We start from the raw sequence: 17,138 nt of genomic DNA, 5'->3' as shown, positions 1-17,138 counted from the left end.
CAAGGAGAGATAACCAATACAATCCCCTCCTCTCTAATCATCATAAGGGTTCTAGCAGTCGTGATTAACTTTTAAAAGCAGAAAAAAATGAAAAGAATGTATTTCTAATTGTTTATTATAGACATGGAAAATTATCAGTAGAACCATTCAAAATGAAGGCCACCATAATACCTTCCAAGAGCCCCAAATATTTATTCTTCAAGTCAAAAAAATCTCAAGTTGAACAAACAAGTAATAAAAGCTGAGTAACCAAAACTAGAGTCCAGAAAAGAACACTTTCTGTTTCACACTAGCACTCAAAACAACTAATAGAGACTCATTTTAATAGCAATTTATTCTACACCTGCAAGCTTACTTGTCTAGTTGGTAACACGGTAGGAGAATGGAGTTATGATCTTGCATGCAACTGTGAAGAGTATGAACTTTATTTCCTTTTATTTCAATATCCCATATTCTACAACAGCTGCTTTCTTTGATACTCAAAAAAAAATAAGACTTAATATTTACAAGTATAGAGCAACACATCAGAAGATTACAAAACTATTGTAAACACTTTGGATTTTAACTGTTAATTTGTCATTTCTCAAGGCCCTTAGAGAACAAAAGAATTCTTGTCATCATTGCACATTTATATAATAATGCTTTTGTATACATAGTGAATCACAAAGCTTTCTACTACTTCTTCAAACAAAAACATCCAGAAACTTTAGTCAACTCTTAGCTACTTTAGCTCTAATCATCTAATCACTATTGTTCTTCCAGCCCCCTCTACCTTTCTGTAAATGAATATACTAAAAAATTAAATCACCCACAGGAACACAAGCAGTATTATCTTTGCCTTCTTATTTGATATATGCTTAGGATTATTTTATTTATTTAGCAAACTAACAATGTGAGCAATTCTTATAAACTCTGACTCTGTTAAATAGTTTTACCTTATCTTTAAGTAGATGAAAGAAAAATACTGTGTAACAAATTAAGAAAGAAATGTTATTCCTTATCTCTTTTTCAAACAAACAAACAAACAAACAAACAAAAAACAAAACAACACATCAATTACCTTACCCTCACGGCTAGCACTTAAATCATTTTAATTGACAATAGAAGAATCACTATTCCTCCTAATTATTAAAAAGTTACTGCTATCCTGCTGTAGCATTCTTGTGTAAGTAAGAGTGGCTCAACATACTTTCCAGCAGAGATGTGAGTTTCCAGGCTAAGAAATCTGGAATGTTCCAGCTATTTCAGGCTAATGATCTCTCAAATGCACACTAATATGTTTGATAAAAGTCTCTCAGCATGTGTGCACAGAACGCTTACCATAAGAATGACAGTACTGTGGGCAGGGCAAATCACTGACACCATTTCAGACTGAGTTTGATGCTGGAGGCACAAATTAAAACTGTGAGCCTTTATTTCAGTGGGCTTTGACAGATGGAAGAGTGCATCAAATCTCTAATTGTTTAAACCATTAACTCATCTTTCCACCTGCATTATCTTTGAAAAGAGCTCGGCTGGAAACTTGGAAGAATTACTCATAGACTGAATTCAGTAGTGTGTCTTATTCTAAAATGAAATCAAGGCTGTTTTTTTGAATGAGTATGTTAAATTTGGATGCAGTATTTGTAAACTTATTAATCTTTATTTTCACATTTTCATCTCAGAGCTGAAAACTCAAAATAGCCTTTCAGCCTTCCTGAAGAATCAATCAATCAGGGACCGGTGCCTTGGCTGCTGGGAACAAGAAAGTTCTACTGCAATTCACAGTGCATTACGATGATCTCCATTTATCTTCAGTCCTTGCAAATGCCACTGCACAGGCAATTCTAAATTGTGCCTGCTGGTCTTTTGACTTTCAGTTGCTTAAAAAAAGAAAAATTTGTGTAAGGAACTGTAAAATGTACACACACACACACACATCTATATATATCCATATGCCTTTCCAAGACATCCTGGCTCCTCTTTGGAATAAAATGCATTATTCACTAAACAAGAATAAATGTAGAACACTTTGTCATTACATGTTATTCTCACCAGTGTTTAACTCACTGTTTTTATGGGGAAGCGCTTGTTATGTGCTCAGCACTTCCAAGTACTCGAGAAGTAAATAGCGTCTGTACTAAAGAGCTCACAGACTGGCATGGATGGAACAGGAAGAGTAATTCTATGTGTTACATTCACTGTAGCAAGACTCAATATTAATAAAACAACAGAAGGCAGTGGGATTTAAGGAAGGATCTTTGTGAATGACAATTGGCAGGAGTCATTTTGGGCTTAGAAAGCATAAGCAGAAAAGAAGGGGCCATGAATATGATTAAAGGACTGGAGCATATGCCATATGCAAAGAGGCTACGAGCTGGGACTCTTCAATCCGGAGAAGCAAATGCCTGGGGGAACTTACCTTCCCCCTACAGGGGTGAATAAGAAAATGCAGTCAGACTCTTCCAGTAGTTCCCACTGATCAGACCAGAGGCAATGGGCACAAATTTAAAACAATTAATTTCAAAAACAAAAACAAGAAATACATTCTGGACATAAAAAAAAAGAACAGACAAATACTAAAACAAACTGAAGTTGAGGTCTACACTTGTGGAAATGTAGATGTAGTGTGATGGCAGTGAATAATAACTGCTGTTACCAGAACAGGCAGCTTATTTTGTGGTCCCATAGCAGTCCTTATTATAACATGTAGGTTGTTCTGAAAGTAATGCCTCCCATTTGTTTCTATGGAAACTACAACAGATATAAAGGGAACAATAACACTGTTTGGTAGAGCAAAATCTCAATCAAAAAACACTACTTTTCAACAATGTCACCACCATTAGCTGTGCTTTTTCACCAGAGATGAACAAAAGCCTGCATGTGGCACTTGTAAAAAATCTACACCAATGGAGGTAAACCACTGTTGCTGTCACCACTGTTTAAATACACCACCCATCAATTCACTGTCTTCACATCCACTGTTTGGTCTCCAGAAATGTTCAGCAAGTATTGATGGATGTCAGTGGGTGTCATTTTTTGTCTTCATGGAGAATTTCAATTCCACATCTTTGCTTCACACTTCCATAAAGATGCCATTCTGCCAGACCATCCCTCTGCTGCCATCTATAACACGGCAACAAAATGAAATGGAATACTGGTGGGAATGTTCAGCCCATATTGCAGTACCACCAACATCCACCTCTGTCATAGTGGATCAATATAATAAAATAGGAGGCACTACTTTTGGAGCAACCCTTGTAGACTATTATTAATATAATAAATTCACCACCTAATCTTAAAGCAGTATATGCATTCAAGAGCTCCTTCGAGTTTTACTTTGTAAAATAGACCACTAGAGAGATCTTCTTAAATTACATATAAAAACACCGGTGCAAATTTTGATGTTCAGAATCAAGCTTTTGTGATTTGCTTCATTAACATAACAAAACTAGTAATGTGAGCGAGATATAGGTAGCCATCTACAACCATTCCTGTGAGAGCAACATCAATCTCACTTCATTAGATTTGCATCTGTTTGAAAATTAGTTGCTCTTGAAAGTATTCATTTCTAACTAACAGTTATTGGCTATATTTGTATAAGAGGGCAACAGTGTAATTGCTTGAATTAACTTCAGAGGTACTTCACTAACAAAATGAACAAAAAAGTGATCTTCTACAGCAAACTTCTAATACAGAAGCGTCCGTGTATATAAAGAATACAAATTTCCATGAGGAAAAAAATAATTGGCGTAGTACACAAGTATTCCAAGATTTCTCCTAGTTCTATATTCAAAACTGTATGCACAAAATTACTACAGATTTCTGTGTCATACTAATAGTGGAGAAGGATCTACACCTGCTTTTGTCAATTCAGGTCTAGGAAAACAGAATCCAAAACAGAGACTAAAGGTGTTTCCAATGAGGAAAAATGAGGAAACACAGGCAAAAGCCCTACAGTGAATGCTTCATGACAGTATTTTCTTCCAAGACTTGTACTTTCATAGGCTATCCTAGTTTAAGAATGAAAAAATGTTTAAAAAAATAAATCGTAAGTAGTTATGTTACAAGAAGAAGGACTGCATTGTAACTTTTCTATTTTAAAAACACTGTCATGAAAGAATAAAGTAATTGAAAAGTAACTAAATTGACTATATCATCTTCAGTGTTGTATGAGTTACAATGACACAGCTTTAAAACAAAATTTTATCTGTGTGTCATATGCACGTACTTCTGCACTTGATTATAACAGATTAATACAATCAAGGTAATTCTTAAATTCACTGTACTTTATATCTATTTTATATGGATTCATAACCATGGAACAGATCCTCCTGGAAGACATATTAAGGCACATGAGGGAAAAACACATGATCCAAGACAGCCAGCATGGTTTCACCAACAGCATATCATGACTGATCAATCTGGTGGCTTTCTATGATGGAATGACAGCATCAGCGGACAAAGGGAAGGCAACTGATGTCATCTACCTGGACTTTTGCAAGGCCTTTGACATGGTCCTCCACCACATCCTTATCTCTAAATTGGAGAGAGATGGATTTGAAGAGTGGACAATTTGGTGGATAAGGAATTGGAAGGTAAACTGTCCCCTTCTTCTCTGCCCTTGTGAAGACCCAGTACTGCATCAAGTCTGGGACATCCAAAAGAGTCCAGAGAAGGACCACAGAAATGATCAGTGGGCAGGAGCACCTCTCTAAAAGATAGGTTGAAGGAACTGGTCATGTTCAGCCTGGACAAGAGAAGGCTACAGGAAGACCTTATTACAGCTTTCCAGTATTTAAAGAGAGTTTACAAACGTAAGGGAAATCAACTTTTTGCGTAGGTAGATACTGATAGAACAAGGAGGAATGGTTTTAAACTAAAGGAGAAGAGGTTTAGACTGGATGACAGGGGCAAGTTTTTTTTACTGAGAGAGTGGTGAGATGCTGAACAGGCTGCTCAGAGAGGCTGTGGATGCTCCATTCTTTGGAGGTGTTTAAGACCAGGCTGGATAGGGCCTAGGCAATCTGATTTAGTACCTGATCTAGCAAGCTGGCAACCCTGCCTGTGGAAGGGGGACTGGAACTTGATGGTCCTTGAGGGCCCTTCCAAACTAAGCCATTCTATGAACTTCAGATTGATCCAGACAGATGTTTATATAACCTGTCTTGCTTTAAAAGCTGGGCTTTCCCTACATGACTCATTCCTTGCTAAGCATACACAATTGGAAAATCTTTCAGACCAGATACTATAGCAGTTTTGATAAGTGAATTAAAAAAGAACAACAGGATCACTGCAGTACCACACAAGACCATTACACCCTCCTTTAAAACCAATTTAGTTATGACAAATCCCTTTTTCACAAGAATGATAATATTCCATGTCAAAAACTGAACACTCAGCAGTGTGACAAAACTAATCTTTTCCACTCTCTTCCTTTACTGATGTCATGACACATAGTTTTTAATACCAATGACAGTGTTCAATTTTGTTTTATTTTCTTATAGTGGAACAGTCAATAACAGTTCATTTTCAGTCTCATGCACTTTAATGAAAACTAGATTCTCTCTTCAGTGAACCAGCAATCTCACTTTTTAAATGTAGAGAAACTGTTCCATGTTAAAAATCAAGGTCAGCATTTACATAGATTAAGAAAACAATACAGAATGATGCTACTCCGTTTTAATTCAATTTGTAATACACCCTTTACAGAATAAATCGAAGATAAAATGCCCATATTATTATAGAAATACATTTTTAGGAAGATTAGGTAGGAATACTGGAAAAAAACTCTTCATCAGTTTCAGGTAAACTTCCAAGCCATTTAAAAGATGCATTTCTCATTACATTTATGAAAAAACAGTTCCTGGAATGTGTAATTCCACTCTTATCATCAAAGCTCCCAAATCACAGCTCCTTCTGTTTAGATACCATAGTAAAATTTTTTGCACAGTCAGTTGACTTAGTTTACCTACTCTCTAAGCTTGCTAGATCAAAATGCTAGGATGGGACAAGGCATAAGTGATCTGTTTCAAGAATGATTTCCAAGAAAATTCAGTGTCATGCAAAAAATTGAATAAAGTGTTGAATACTGGCATACCTTGGCGCTACTGAGTGAATATTTTAAAGTGACTGACAGTTTCACTGCTTATGTCCAAAAATACTGAAACAGAAATGATATAGAAGATTCCAGACAGTGTAAAGTTTGTTGATAACCACAATCACTTATCAACCAATTGTTTGTTTTTTTTTCCCAGCTAAGAATTATATTGGTTTACCTATGCTCAATATTTATCCTCAGACATAATTCCAAAGTCCTGAAAAAGTAGTTCACTTGGTATTAATTTTGGACGTTTATGGATTGAGGTTTCCAAATAACAGGTGAAAACTACTTAATCTACAAACAACATGGAAACAATCATATAACTTCATAAATGAGACAAGGAAGAAAATAACATACCTTTGAACACTGTTTGTGATTCTGACACCAAGCAAGTGATCCATTGTTCTGAAACACAAAAAATACGTGAGTATAAATATTTTGTTAAGAATAGATCTGATCATCGTAACAGTTTCAAACAGAATTAACCTTGCAGTTATTTTTTAGAGCATGATGTGTCACAGCATTAGTAACAATTCTGAATCCACACCGCTTGTGCTGAGTAAAATGCTCAAGCAAGTGTGAGCGGACCTGAGAAAAGCTAGAAAAACATTTAATCATTCAAAGTTGGTGGAAAATTTACTCAAGTCTCCTCTTAGTCCACTTCTGCGATCACTTTGTATCTGGATTTACCAGCAAGACGATAAAGGTAACACCTGTATATAAGAAACCGACATGGATGCGTAGTAATTCATGAACTGAAAGCTCATTAGTTGCATTTCAATATTACACAGTACTTAAAATAAACTAACAAGGAAACACAATGAACAGCCTTGAAGAAAACAGAAAATTGGATTAAACGTGAACTGCATTTACCAGAAGTCAACCATAACAGTTTTGTTTAACATTTTCACAAGATAACACATTTCCCTGATCAGGAATTCTCATCTATCTTAAACTGCAGCAAAATAACGAATTCAGCATCATGTGCAAAATAATTTTTTAAACTAAGAAAAATGAGAATATGATGAAAACAGAAAGAGAAACTTGAAACAGGCCTGGCTATATGCATCAACCTGCTACTTTACCACAGCAGCTCATAAAAGGTCAACTTCAGAAACACTATTTCCCAGTAAAAACCATAGTTCGGGAAACAAATGTTTGTGGGGCTAGTGCAAGACAAAATATTCATCCACTTTCTGTATTGATGAGGATAGAAAAACCATAAAGCAGATCTGGGTAATCCTGTAGACTAAACACTAGAAATAAGGTGTAAGACTAGCAAGTTCATCAACTTGAGAACTTAGACGTACGTATATTTCTTTCATCTTTGTGAACTCCTCAGCTGTAAAGAGAACAAATAAAAATTATAGTGAATTTATTGATCACAATCTGACTACGGTCCAAAAACATTGGTGAATTCCATGAGACAGTAATAGGACACCCTTTCCAAGGAATTAGGCATAGTATTTCCATATGGAAGAATTAATGCTACTGTACTGTGCCTTCACCTTTTGAACTAATTATAGATATAATATAGATATAGTTATGGACAACAGTCACAAATTCAGGTAGGACAGAATACAGCAGGATTAGCAAAACTACAAGGTTTTGTCTGCTTAAATAAGAGGATATGAAAATTAAGGTAACCTATAGATACCTAACTTTTAGTTGTGTGCTTCTAAACCTATGACAAAAATGCTATTGGGATGTATAACCCAGAAGTATATGTACTAGCATGCACTGTATTCAATCCAGCTACATCAGTCTGTCAGCAGAGCACTTCTGTTCTCAACAGGGCACATGAGCTTGAATACACCCGCAAGTTGCCACAGTGATGAAGCCAATAGTTTGAAGGTGGATCCCTCCTAAATAGTGTTTGGAGAGACAGTATTTGTGCATGCCTTCACACAAGCTCCCAGAATTGCTCAACTCCAAAAACCTTTCCTGCTGTCCCAGGAACGGTATTTATACACAGATACATAGTTGCGATACAAAAGCTAGTAAAGAAAGTCCCTTTTTATCCAATACTCTGAAAGAGTATCCAGTACACTGAAAGATAAAGGCCTCTTAAAACGAAGAAATCTGCTTCTAACCTAACACAGGTGACTCTAATTATACAAATAGGATACAGCACTGTTGTTAGCACTCTTAGACAAGCACACAAAAAATAAATTAAAAATAAATAAATTAAAAAAACAGAGATTTACTCAGAGTAGGAACAATTTTCAACTAGATCAACCATCTAACTGAAGACACCTCTTTCTTGCATTTAAAGCACTGCTCACTAAAGACGATTTCCTAAAAATACCAACAGTGAGTCACTCCTGAAGGCAATTCAAAATCACCTTCCAGGTTTTGATTGGCAGGAGAAAAAAAAAAAAGGGAAGAAAAGGTAATCAGGCTATAAACTGGTGTTTCAGCCATGTAAGAAAAATTAGTGTCATCTACATTTCTAACACTAAGGGTATTTTGTACTGGATGAGAAGTCATTAATACAGATTTGGATCAGACACATCGTGAAGTCCAGGACTCAAAACAAAGCATCTAACTTGCATGTTATTCTTGTGCCTTAAGCACCACATATCTATATATGTCATTTTTTTTTCATATGAGCTCTAAGACTAAAAATTTCTATTCCTGTATTATTTAAGGGGCTCTGGGAATAATAAACATAAAGACGTATCTACTCCTAAGCTCTTTTAGGAGCAATTTCAAGATTCTAGTTAATACAATTTAATTTTGATATTTTATGAATATTTGTTTAGTTTTATCATCCCAGCAGTTGTAATCATTATTTGATTTTAGAATACCACTTTTTTTCTGACATTACCATAGAATTTAGCTAAAATTTGTTAACATAAGAATAGTTAGCTATGAACAACGTCAGGTCCAACCCCTAAAAAAAGAGACATACATAGAAGAAATAAAACTTTAGAACAGCCGTAAATAACACATGCTAGTGGGAATACTTTAGTATTATCCTCAACGCCATATGAGGATTTATTATTTCCACTCACAGATCTAGCCAACAGTAATGTTAAAACAATATTTTATGTGCTGCTTCCAATTTATCCTCCCTTTCTTCTTCATATAAAATGTGACAGAGATAGCTGATTGCAATAACAGATTAGTAGTAGCTCACCACTTTATTTCAGTTATGCTACTGCTTTCCACTGAACTAGAAAAAGCACTTCTGTTTTTGAATTACATCTGTTACTTGAAACAATAAATGCAGTAAATGTCCAGATGCGTGGCTCTCCTTCATAATGTATAATGTCTAGCCATGTTTTCATTTCTCCATTAAAAACTATTATTACTTAAATTAAAAAGTAAGTTTAGCAAAACATAAAAATATCGTTCAACAGCCTTAATGTTATAAAAACTAACATATGAGTGATTTTTCACTGTACAAGGTGAACATGAGTTCTACAGGCTTGCTTTGAACCACAGGGTATGAGAGGAAGAACACTCTTCATTCTCCATCTTAGCAAACAGATACCCAAGTTACACAAATGTTCACTTATTTGTTTTATTTTCCCTGTTTTTAATCCAATATACCTGTCAGAAAGTCTAATTTCAAAGAATCAAAAATCTCGTGTTTTAGCTAGAGCATTTTGCATCCCAAAAATCCTCAGTTCCCTCATTTCTGTTTTTCTTCAAGCCAGTTCTGGCAAGACTTACACCCATGAGAGTTTTGACTTGGTCCTTTCTTTGTTTGAGTGCCTTCTGGGCTGCAAGCAACACTGCTGGTTCATGTCCAGTTTTTTGTTCCCCCCAAGTCCTTCTCCACAGGGCTGCTCTCAATGAGTTTCTCTCCTAGTCCATACACACATCTGGGATTGACCCAATCCAAGTGCAACACCTTGTACTTGCACAATCTTGTTGAACTTTTTCGGTTCACGTGGGCCCACTTCTCTAGCTTGCCATCACCTGGATGGCATTTCTTCCTAAATCTACCCACTTTTTAACATAGAAGGTATCTTCCACATCCCTCCTGCTTTGCCTATCCCTTCTAAAAAGCTTGTAGCCTTCAACTGTAGTATTCCCATTGTGCAATTTATCCCACCATGTTTCTGCAAAAGCAATGAAATTACAGTTTTCTAATTGCACCATAGTTTTCACTAGTCCATGCTGCATGAATTGCTGCAAAGACACTTCATTTGGGTTTTTGGCATCTTTATTCTTTTGGAGGAGTCTTCCCAGATTCCTCTGTGGCAAATTTGAGGCTTAACCCTGCTGCTTCCTAAAGTCACAGCATTCCTCAGCCCTTTTCTGCCATTTAGAAGTAATTCCCCTCCCCCCATAAAATTTAGCTCTGATGATCAGCCAAGCCAGCCTCCTGCTTGGTATATTCTTGCTCCTCCTAATCAGCTGCATCCCATCAGATGACCATATGCTCAGTCTCTTGACAATTCAAGATCATGTGAAATCCTGAGCACAACACTACCCATGCAGTCATTCTTATAACTGGTCCATTCTCTTCCTTCTACTGTCCCCAGCCAGAAGGACTGAGAACACTACCTGTCCTCCCAATACTTTCAATATCATCCCTAAGGAAAGAAAATCTTTTTAAACATTTTGTAATTTCCTAATTGCAGCCTACTGTGACTCTGCTTGAAAGAGCTGGGGTAGAGAGTATTTCTTGAGCTTTATCACACCCAGTAGCCTCTTCTTAATGTCCCAGATATAGGCTCCCAGCAGGCAGCAAACCTCTCTAGAGACCAGCAAATAGATGCCTCGGTGCTCACGTGATTACAAAAACCAAGGAATAAGAAATCAGACAAATATAACAAAATTTATCATTCAAACTTATCATGAAAACACAAACCGTAACTACATGGGCCATAACAAGCCAATGCAGCAGAAGAGACTTGGGAAAGAGTAGCTGGTTAGTCGCCAGGCAGAAAACGACTTAAAGAGTCTGGCTGACATCCAGCTGAACATGAACCAGCTGAGTGGCCTCCCAGGTGGCCAAGAAGACCAGCGCCACTCTGGCCTACATCCTAGATAGTATGGGCAGCAGGACTAGGGAAGGGATTGTCCCTCTGCTGCTGAGATCACACGTCAAGCATTTTGTTCAGTTTTGGGCCCCTCATTAGAAGGATTTGGAGCTTTTCAAGTGGGTGCAAAGAGTTACTATGAAGCTGGTGACAAGACAAGAAAACAAGACAAATGAAGAATGGTTGAGGGAACTGGGGTTGTTTCATCTGCAGAAGAGGAGGACCAGGGGAGACATCATTGCTCTCCACAACTACCTGAAAGGAAGTTGCAGCAAGAAGGGTGTCAGTGACAAATGACAGCACAAGTGACAAGGAAACAGCCTTAAGTTGCACCATGGGAGGTTTAGATTGAACATTTTGAATAATTTTTTTTATTGTAATTGGCTGGTCACAGAAGTAGTGGAGTCTCCAACACTGCAAGTATTTAAGAAACAAGTGATCGTGATTTATTGATGGACTTGGTAGTGTTAGGTTAATGGTTAGATTTGATGATCTTAAGGGTCTTTTCTAACTGAAATGATTTTATGATTCTACTTGCAATTAAATTGATTAATTGGTATCTGTAAACAGTCTGAGTGAACTTCATTTCAACAAGCATAAATACATGCTTGCTTTCCCCCAGTAAGCAAATGCCCTGAACAGTTAAGGTAAAAACCTCTGTGCCCTGAAAAAAAGCAAAGAACTAGTAAAAATAAAAACACGTTAGAGAGGCAATGAAGACTTAGTTTTCATCTATCTACAATCAGTCCCAAGCAACTCAAAACTACCCTTTGACTAGAGCAATGGCAAAAAAACCCAAAACAAAAACAACAAAAATGTCTTTCATTTGTATCCTCATCCATAATTATCTTTTAGAACATACAATTCTTCTTTTGAAGTGCCAAACATCGTTTGTGAAAAATCAATGAGCCACTTAATCTGAAATGACAATACCTGGTATCCCTTCCACCAGTTTTGGAATTCTCTTCTCACCTGAAGAAAAGTGCATATTCAATGCACTTTTGAGTGAAATTACTATCTCTCCAGATGAACTCTCTAAAACTTCCAAAATGACCAAAAAAAGCATAAAAACAAGCTCTTCCAATAACAGTTTCCCACTGATGTACAATAGAGCAGAGAAAACAATAGCTGCTGCAGTGATGAATTTAAGGACATACATTTTCAACAGAAAATACAGAATGGAATTAACAAATTCAAATTAGGCCTAGGCCTTTAATATCCAAAATGCCAAAGCATTCACCTAGGAACAAATTTCAGAAGAAGAGGTACCAAACCCAGCAGATAGCAAATCCCAAAGAAAATGTTCTTTCTCAAAGCACTTCTCTTGAGCATAAAAGTGAACTTGACGTAAATGTACAAAAAAGGGGAACCAGAGTCCCACACATCTCTCCTGGGCTCTGGTATTTTAATTATCCTTTTGCATGCAAATAACTGGCTCACATTTTTCTTTGGAAACTTGGCTGAGAAATGAAAAGAGCATACCTTTTTATGTAACAGCTACAAAACTTGCCACACAACTGTCTCACCAATCCGGAATAAATGTAAGTACTTATGCCCTTTGAAATTACATTTCAACATGTTTGAGAACTGAAACCTGACCAGAGAAACTAAACCACCCTGCAGAAATAAGTGAATGAGCAAAGTCATAAAGCCCAATTACAAGGTCTACCTCTGGAAAACAAGACTGATACTTAAAGGACAATTTATGCAAATATGTTTTAGTTTATTTATTTCTAAGTATTTCCCCCCCATAAGGCAAGTTTGAAGATCATCCTCTGGGGAAGTCATGGAGAGAAAAGAATTAGTATTCTATGATACCATCCATAAAACACAACAGAATCCCAGAAGTATTATGGTTCCTTGGCTTCCACCAAGGGAAGATACGTTCTATGATCCTTCATACAAAGAACTGAAATGCATACATTTTGTTCCTCTTATTTTTTTCATTTTGGTACAAATTATGCTTTAACGAAAAATTAAATGCCTAGCAAGGCATTTGTCTTGCTTTCCAATGGTTCTAATAAGAAATGTAATTGTATAAAGCAAGAATCAAAAAATCATAAAGTGAACATTACTGAGCAGGACCATTTCTCACTCCTAGATAAACAGCACTGGCATTTGCATATATAGCAACTGTTTCCACTATAATCATCTGAGTGAGATGCTTCATTCCACCCTGATAGAAAATGATTAGACCTTGGTCAGTCACACTTTCATCACCTCTAGGCTATATTTAGCCACGTGGCAACTCCAGCCACTACTAGAAAGCTCCAGGTAATATAAAGCAAGTGGTAGGCTGAGCTACAGGTGTGCCTGGCTCTAGCCCTGCCTCATGGATGCATTTCACATCCCTTTAGTTAGTAGTGCATCCTGGATGTACACTGCAGCTCATCTGGCTCTATCCCCCAGCTGGACTTGGGCCCCTGTACTTAGGCTTCATCTTCATCCCAGTCTTCTTCTTCCTCAGACTGGAGCCCCAGCCTGGCTGTGGCTCAGTGCTATGCCTTGTTATCTACACCTGACACTGCTCATCCTGGGCAGGCAGTCATGGGCTGTTCCCCGTGAAGAGAGCACTGCCTGTACTGGGGAAATTTTTGGTTCCCTGGCCCTATGAGGTAGTTGTCCTTGTTGCAGCCAGAAGCAGGAGACTGTAAGCTGGAATCTGTAGCAACATTCATTTTTCCCTGATGCGTAAGAAATATTCCTTGATCTCACTAGTAAAAGCAAAGATTAAAATTTCAACAATAAAAGCAAATAATCACCTAACCCACGTAAAACAATAACACATGTAAAACCTATCAAAGCAAAGAAAAAAATATTACTTAATGGGACACTAACACAAGACAACATGTTGTTTTATGTATTACCAACAGGCACTTGAGTAACCTTACAGTGTGTTTTATATTAAAACTTGTACAGATATAACAAATGAACCTTGACTATGTACATTCCTCTGCCATCCTACGAGTACATACAACAGATGTAACCCTTTTTCTTTCTTTCCTTTTTTTTTTTTTTTTTTCCTTTAAATAAAGCAATGAACAGAAGAATGCATTTTGGAACAAATACGTGGAGACTCTGTTACTGTACCTAGTCACCACGGTCCTTCACAGTAAACAAAATATACATCCTACTTAATAGAATCCATTTCTGTACTTAAACTGCAGAAAAATAAATGTTGGTTACTGGTTAACCCAAAGTAATTAAGTTAAAGAGGTGACTGAATGTGAGAAATAGTTATAAAACTGATCTGCCTTACAGTTGGTTCTGATTACATAACCAGTTTGTAAATACAAATCAAAGTTAAATTATCATAGATAACACTTCAGCCTAATTTTAAACATCTGCATTTACCACCAATAAAAGCATATCACCAACAATTTAATCAAAGTATCAGCAGCACCAGTCTTATGTTTTCTTTTGGATTTAAATTGATGCCACAATCATGTAATGCAGTAGCTCTGATCACAATGATATTGTGGGTTCCTCTTGTGGATAAACAGAACTGTACTGAACTTAACATTGCATTGATATTTTCCAAACAGTTCCTCAAAGTCATCTTTAATTATTGTATGTATTACAGAAAGTTCTCATAAAAGTTTACATTGAAATATGTAAAGTCACAACTTTATATGCGTCAAATGGAAAAGACAAAGAAAAAAACAAAAAAAAAAGTTAAGATCTGAGTAAATACAAAAACTACTGAGTAAAACCACCTACATTGTGAGACACAGCATTATTCGTCATATCACTATCGTCAGCAGGTTCCTAGAAGACAGTGATCAAAACCCAAAGGTCATTACCAATGAAACAGCAAGAGATAGTAATTTCAAAAACTAATGATTTTGTTTTGATGTGTTGTTTTGATTAAATTTGTACCTCCAGTATGCAACACCATTTCTCCTTTTACAGTAGTGCCTTCTCAAATAGATAGAAATATGACTAAATAAACACAAGCTGTGAAAACAAACCAGCCACAAGAATCCTTGTGTCTCACTTGTGAGTTATGACTGCCTTCTTGTGGTTTCACAGACTTCACTGTTACCACTTCTAAGACTGATCTCAACTGGAGTTTAATTCTATATATCAAAAGTGTATCTCAATTTACAAAGGAAGCCAGGATGACATAAGCTTTACTAAACAGGAGGAGGAATTAAAGACACTGACACTAAGTTGAAGACTTTAGAAGTAAATGCAGAATCTCACAGTAAGACATACACTTTGGGCCAAATTTTGCATACGTTTCTTGAGGTTATGTAATCCAGTTGAGATGAACAATAGCTAATCTAAAGCATCAATAGGTAACATAAATACGTCTCACTGACTAACTGTTCTAGCTCTACTTCAAAATCCCCACCCTTCCAACATATTTCTTAATGTGACCTTTCTAACATGTCATAAAGTAGATTTTGCCACACAAATGAAATGATAACAAAAGTGTATGCTGGTGGGAAATAAACACTTAACAAGAACAAAATAGACTCTAAAAATGCTTTTACAAAAGACGATGTAGACATATATGACCTATTTAAATACATTTTAGAAATAGAAAAAAATTGAGAAAATGTGAACTATTTACAAAAAAAAAACCAAAAACAAAAAAAACAGTAATATCCCAGGTTTCAGAAATGTGTATACGTGCTAACTTATTTGACTTTATAACTGAAAACGTCAGTCCTTATCACTGTTCTGTTTAACTACAAGATTATTACGTAGCAGGGCGATTCCCAATGTGATGTGGTATACTTTCACAGGTTTCATTCATCTGCATTTCTTACCAGCTGATCATTCCAGGGTCAGCTACAAATACACAAGGGTATCTCCACACCAGAAATTAGATAGAGTGAGCCACAGCATATCTGTTGAGCAAAGCAACTGGTGTTGACAGATCTAAAGCCTGCACTAGATGTATGCCAAGATTCCTTATCTTTCAGATTAGTCTGGTCCCATGGACTCAATTCCCATTAACTGTTAAAGCACATTAAATTCCCAAAGATCACATCTTCCAGGAACGTTCATCCAGAACAAACCTATTGCATGAACTCTGAAGTTGGTCCATGGTGTTGAAAAAGATAATCATGTAACTAATTCCAAACACACACTTTGATCCACATCAAAAAACACATGTGTAGACACATCTGTGAAACTTCTAACAGTTCCCACAAATACAGCAGAGAAACATTTCAGTTGTTCCATCTAGACTAGATTTTTTCTCATAAGCCATTTGATTTCATAGCCATTCAGAGCGCCCACCACTCCTTTCTAGATTTGCAACGGGGTAAGGATTCTGGTGTCTTATATACTGAAGAAAATAAGAACAAACAAAAGAGTAAAAAACACATATTGTTAGATCATCCATCTAAAAGATCTAAAATCTAAATGTTACATCTAATCATCTAAAATGTTTAATATAAAGAGTTTAACTGTATAAAAACATGGGATACTCCATGCAGTTTGTACTGTCATGAAGTAATTTCTGATTGTAAAACTGCTAAATGCATTGTACTACATACTGACCATGGGATATTTTTCTGCATTTTCTCATGTTCTGTTCTGACATGTATGAGAGAAACATCATTAATGCTTATATCTTTGACAAAAATACATCAACACAGCTGCCCTTACCAAAATTGACAGTTCTTCGGTACTCAATTTGCTATTACTCAAATAGCAGTCAGTACCAAACTTTATACTCACACTGTTGTACTTAACCTACCAATCATTTCCAATATAATCATATGAAATTAACATGATACATTTCAGAACTCACTTTATTTGTCTTCTCTTATTAAAAGTTTCCAGTATACTAAATATTTCAAATGTGAATTGGTAGCTATATCGACTAGAAGCTGGCAAATATAACTGTTTATTTTCAGAAGAAAAATACGTTTCATGCATTATCTTTCCCAACAGAAAGAATTTGTGACAAATATTCCTTAGGCTATTCTAATTATCTTGATACACTTTTTTAACCGTGAAATGTAATAGGCTCAAACATAATTACCAAAATATATACTTTGTTTCAATGCCCCAAGTTCATTCAATATTGTAAACAT

General features: G+C 36.2%; 1 protein-coding gene across 1 annotated transcript in view; it reads right to left on the bottom strand.

Annotated features, from left to right (window-relative positions):
- Positions 1-17,138, bottom strand: part of ANOS1 (anosmin 1) — a 129,399-nt gene that overhangs the window by 98,204 nt on the left and 14,057 nt on the right. Inside the window, exon 2 of the mRNA XM_042810190.1 lies at positions 6,440-6,487. Coding sequence (XP_042666124.1) covers positions 6,440-6,487 — 48 coding nt within the window. The remainder of the gene's footprint in view (positions 1-6,439; positions 6,488-17,138) is intronic.

This window comes from Centrocercus urophasianus, unplaced genomic scaffold (genome assembly GCF_019232065.1).
Source record: "Centrocercus urophasianus isolate 14NV4802_14NV808 unplaced genomic scaffold, USGS_Curo_1.0 seq_12, whole genome shotgun sequence".
NCBI classification, from domain to species: domain Eukaryota; kingdom Metazoa; phylum Chordata; class Aves; order Galliformes; family Phasianidae; genus Centrocercus; species Centrocercus urophasianus.
Note: the sequence above shows the minus strand (reverse complement) of the source record. Positions and strands in the feature narration are given on the sequence as shown.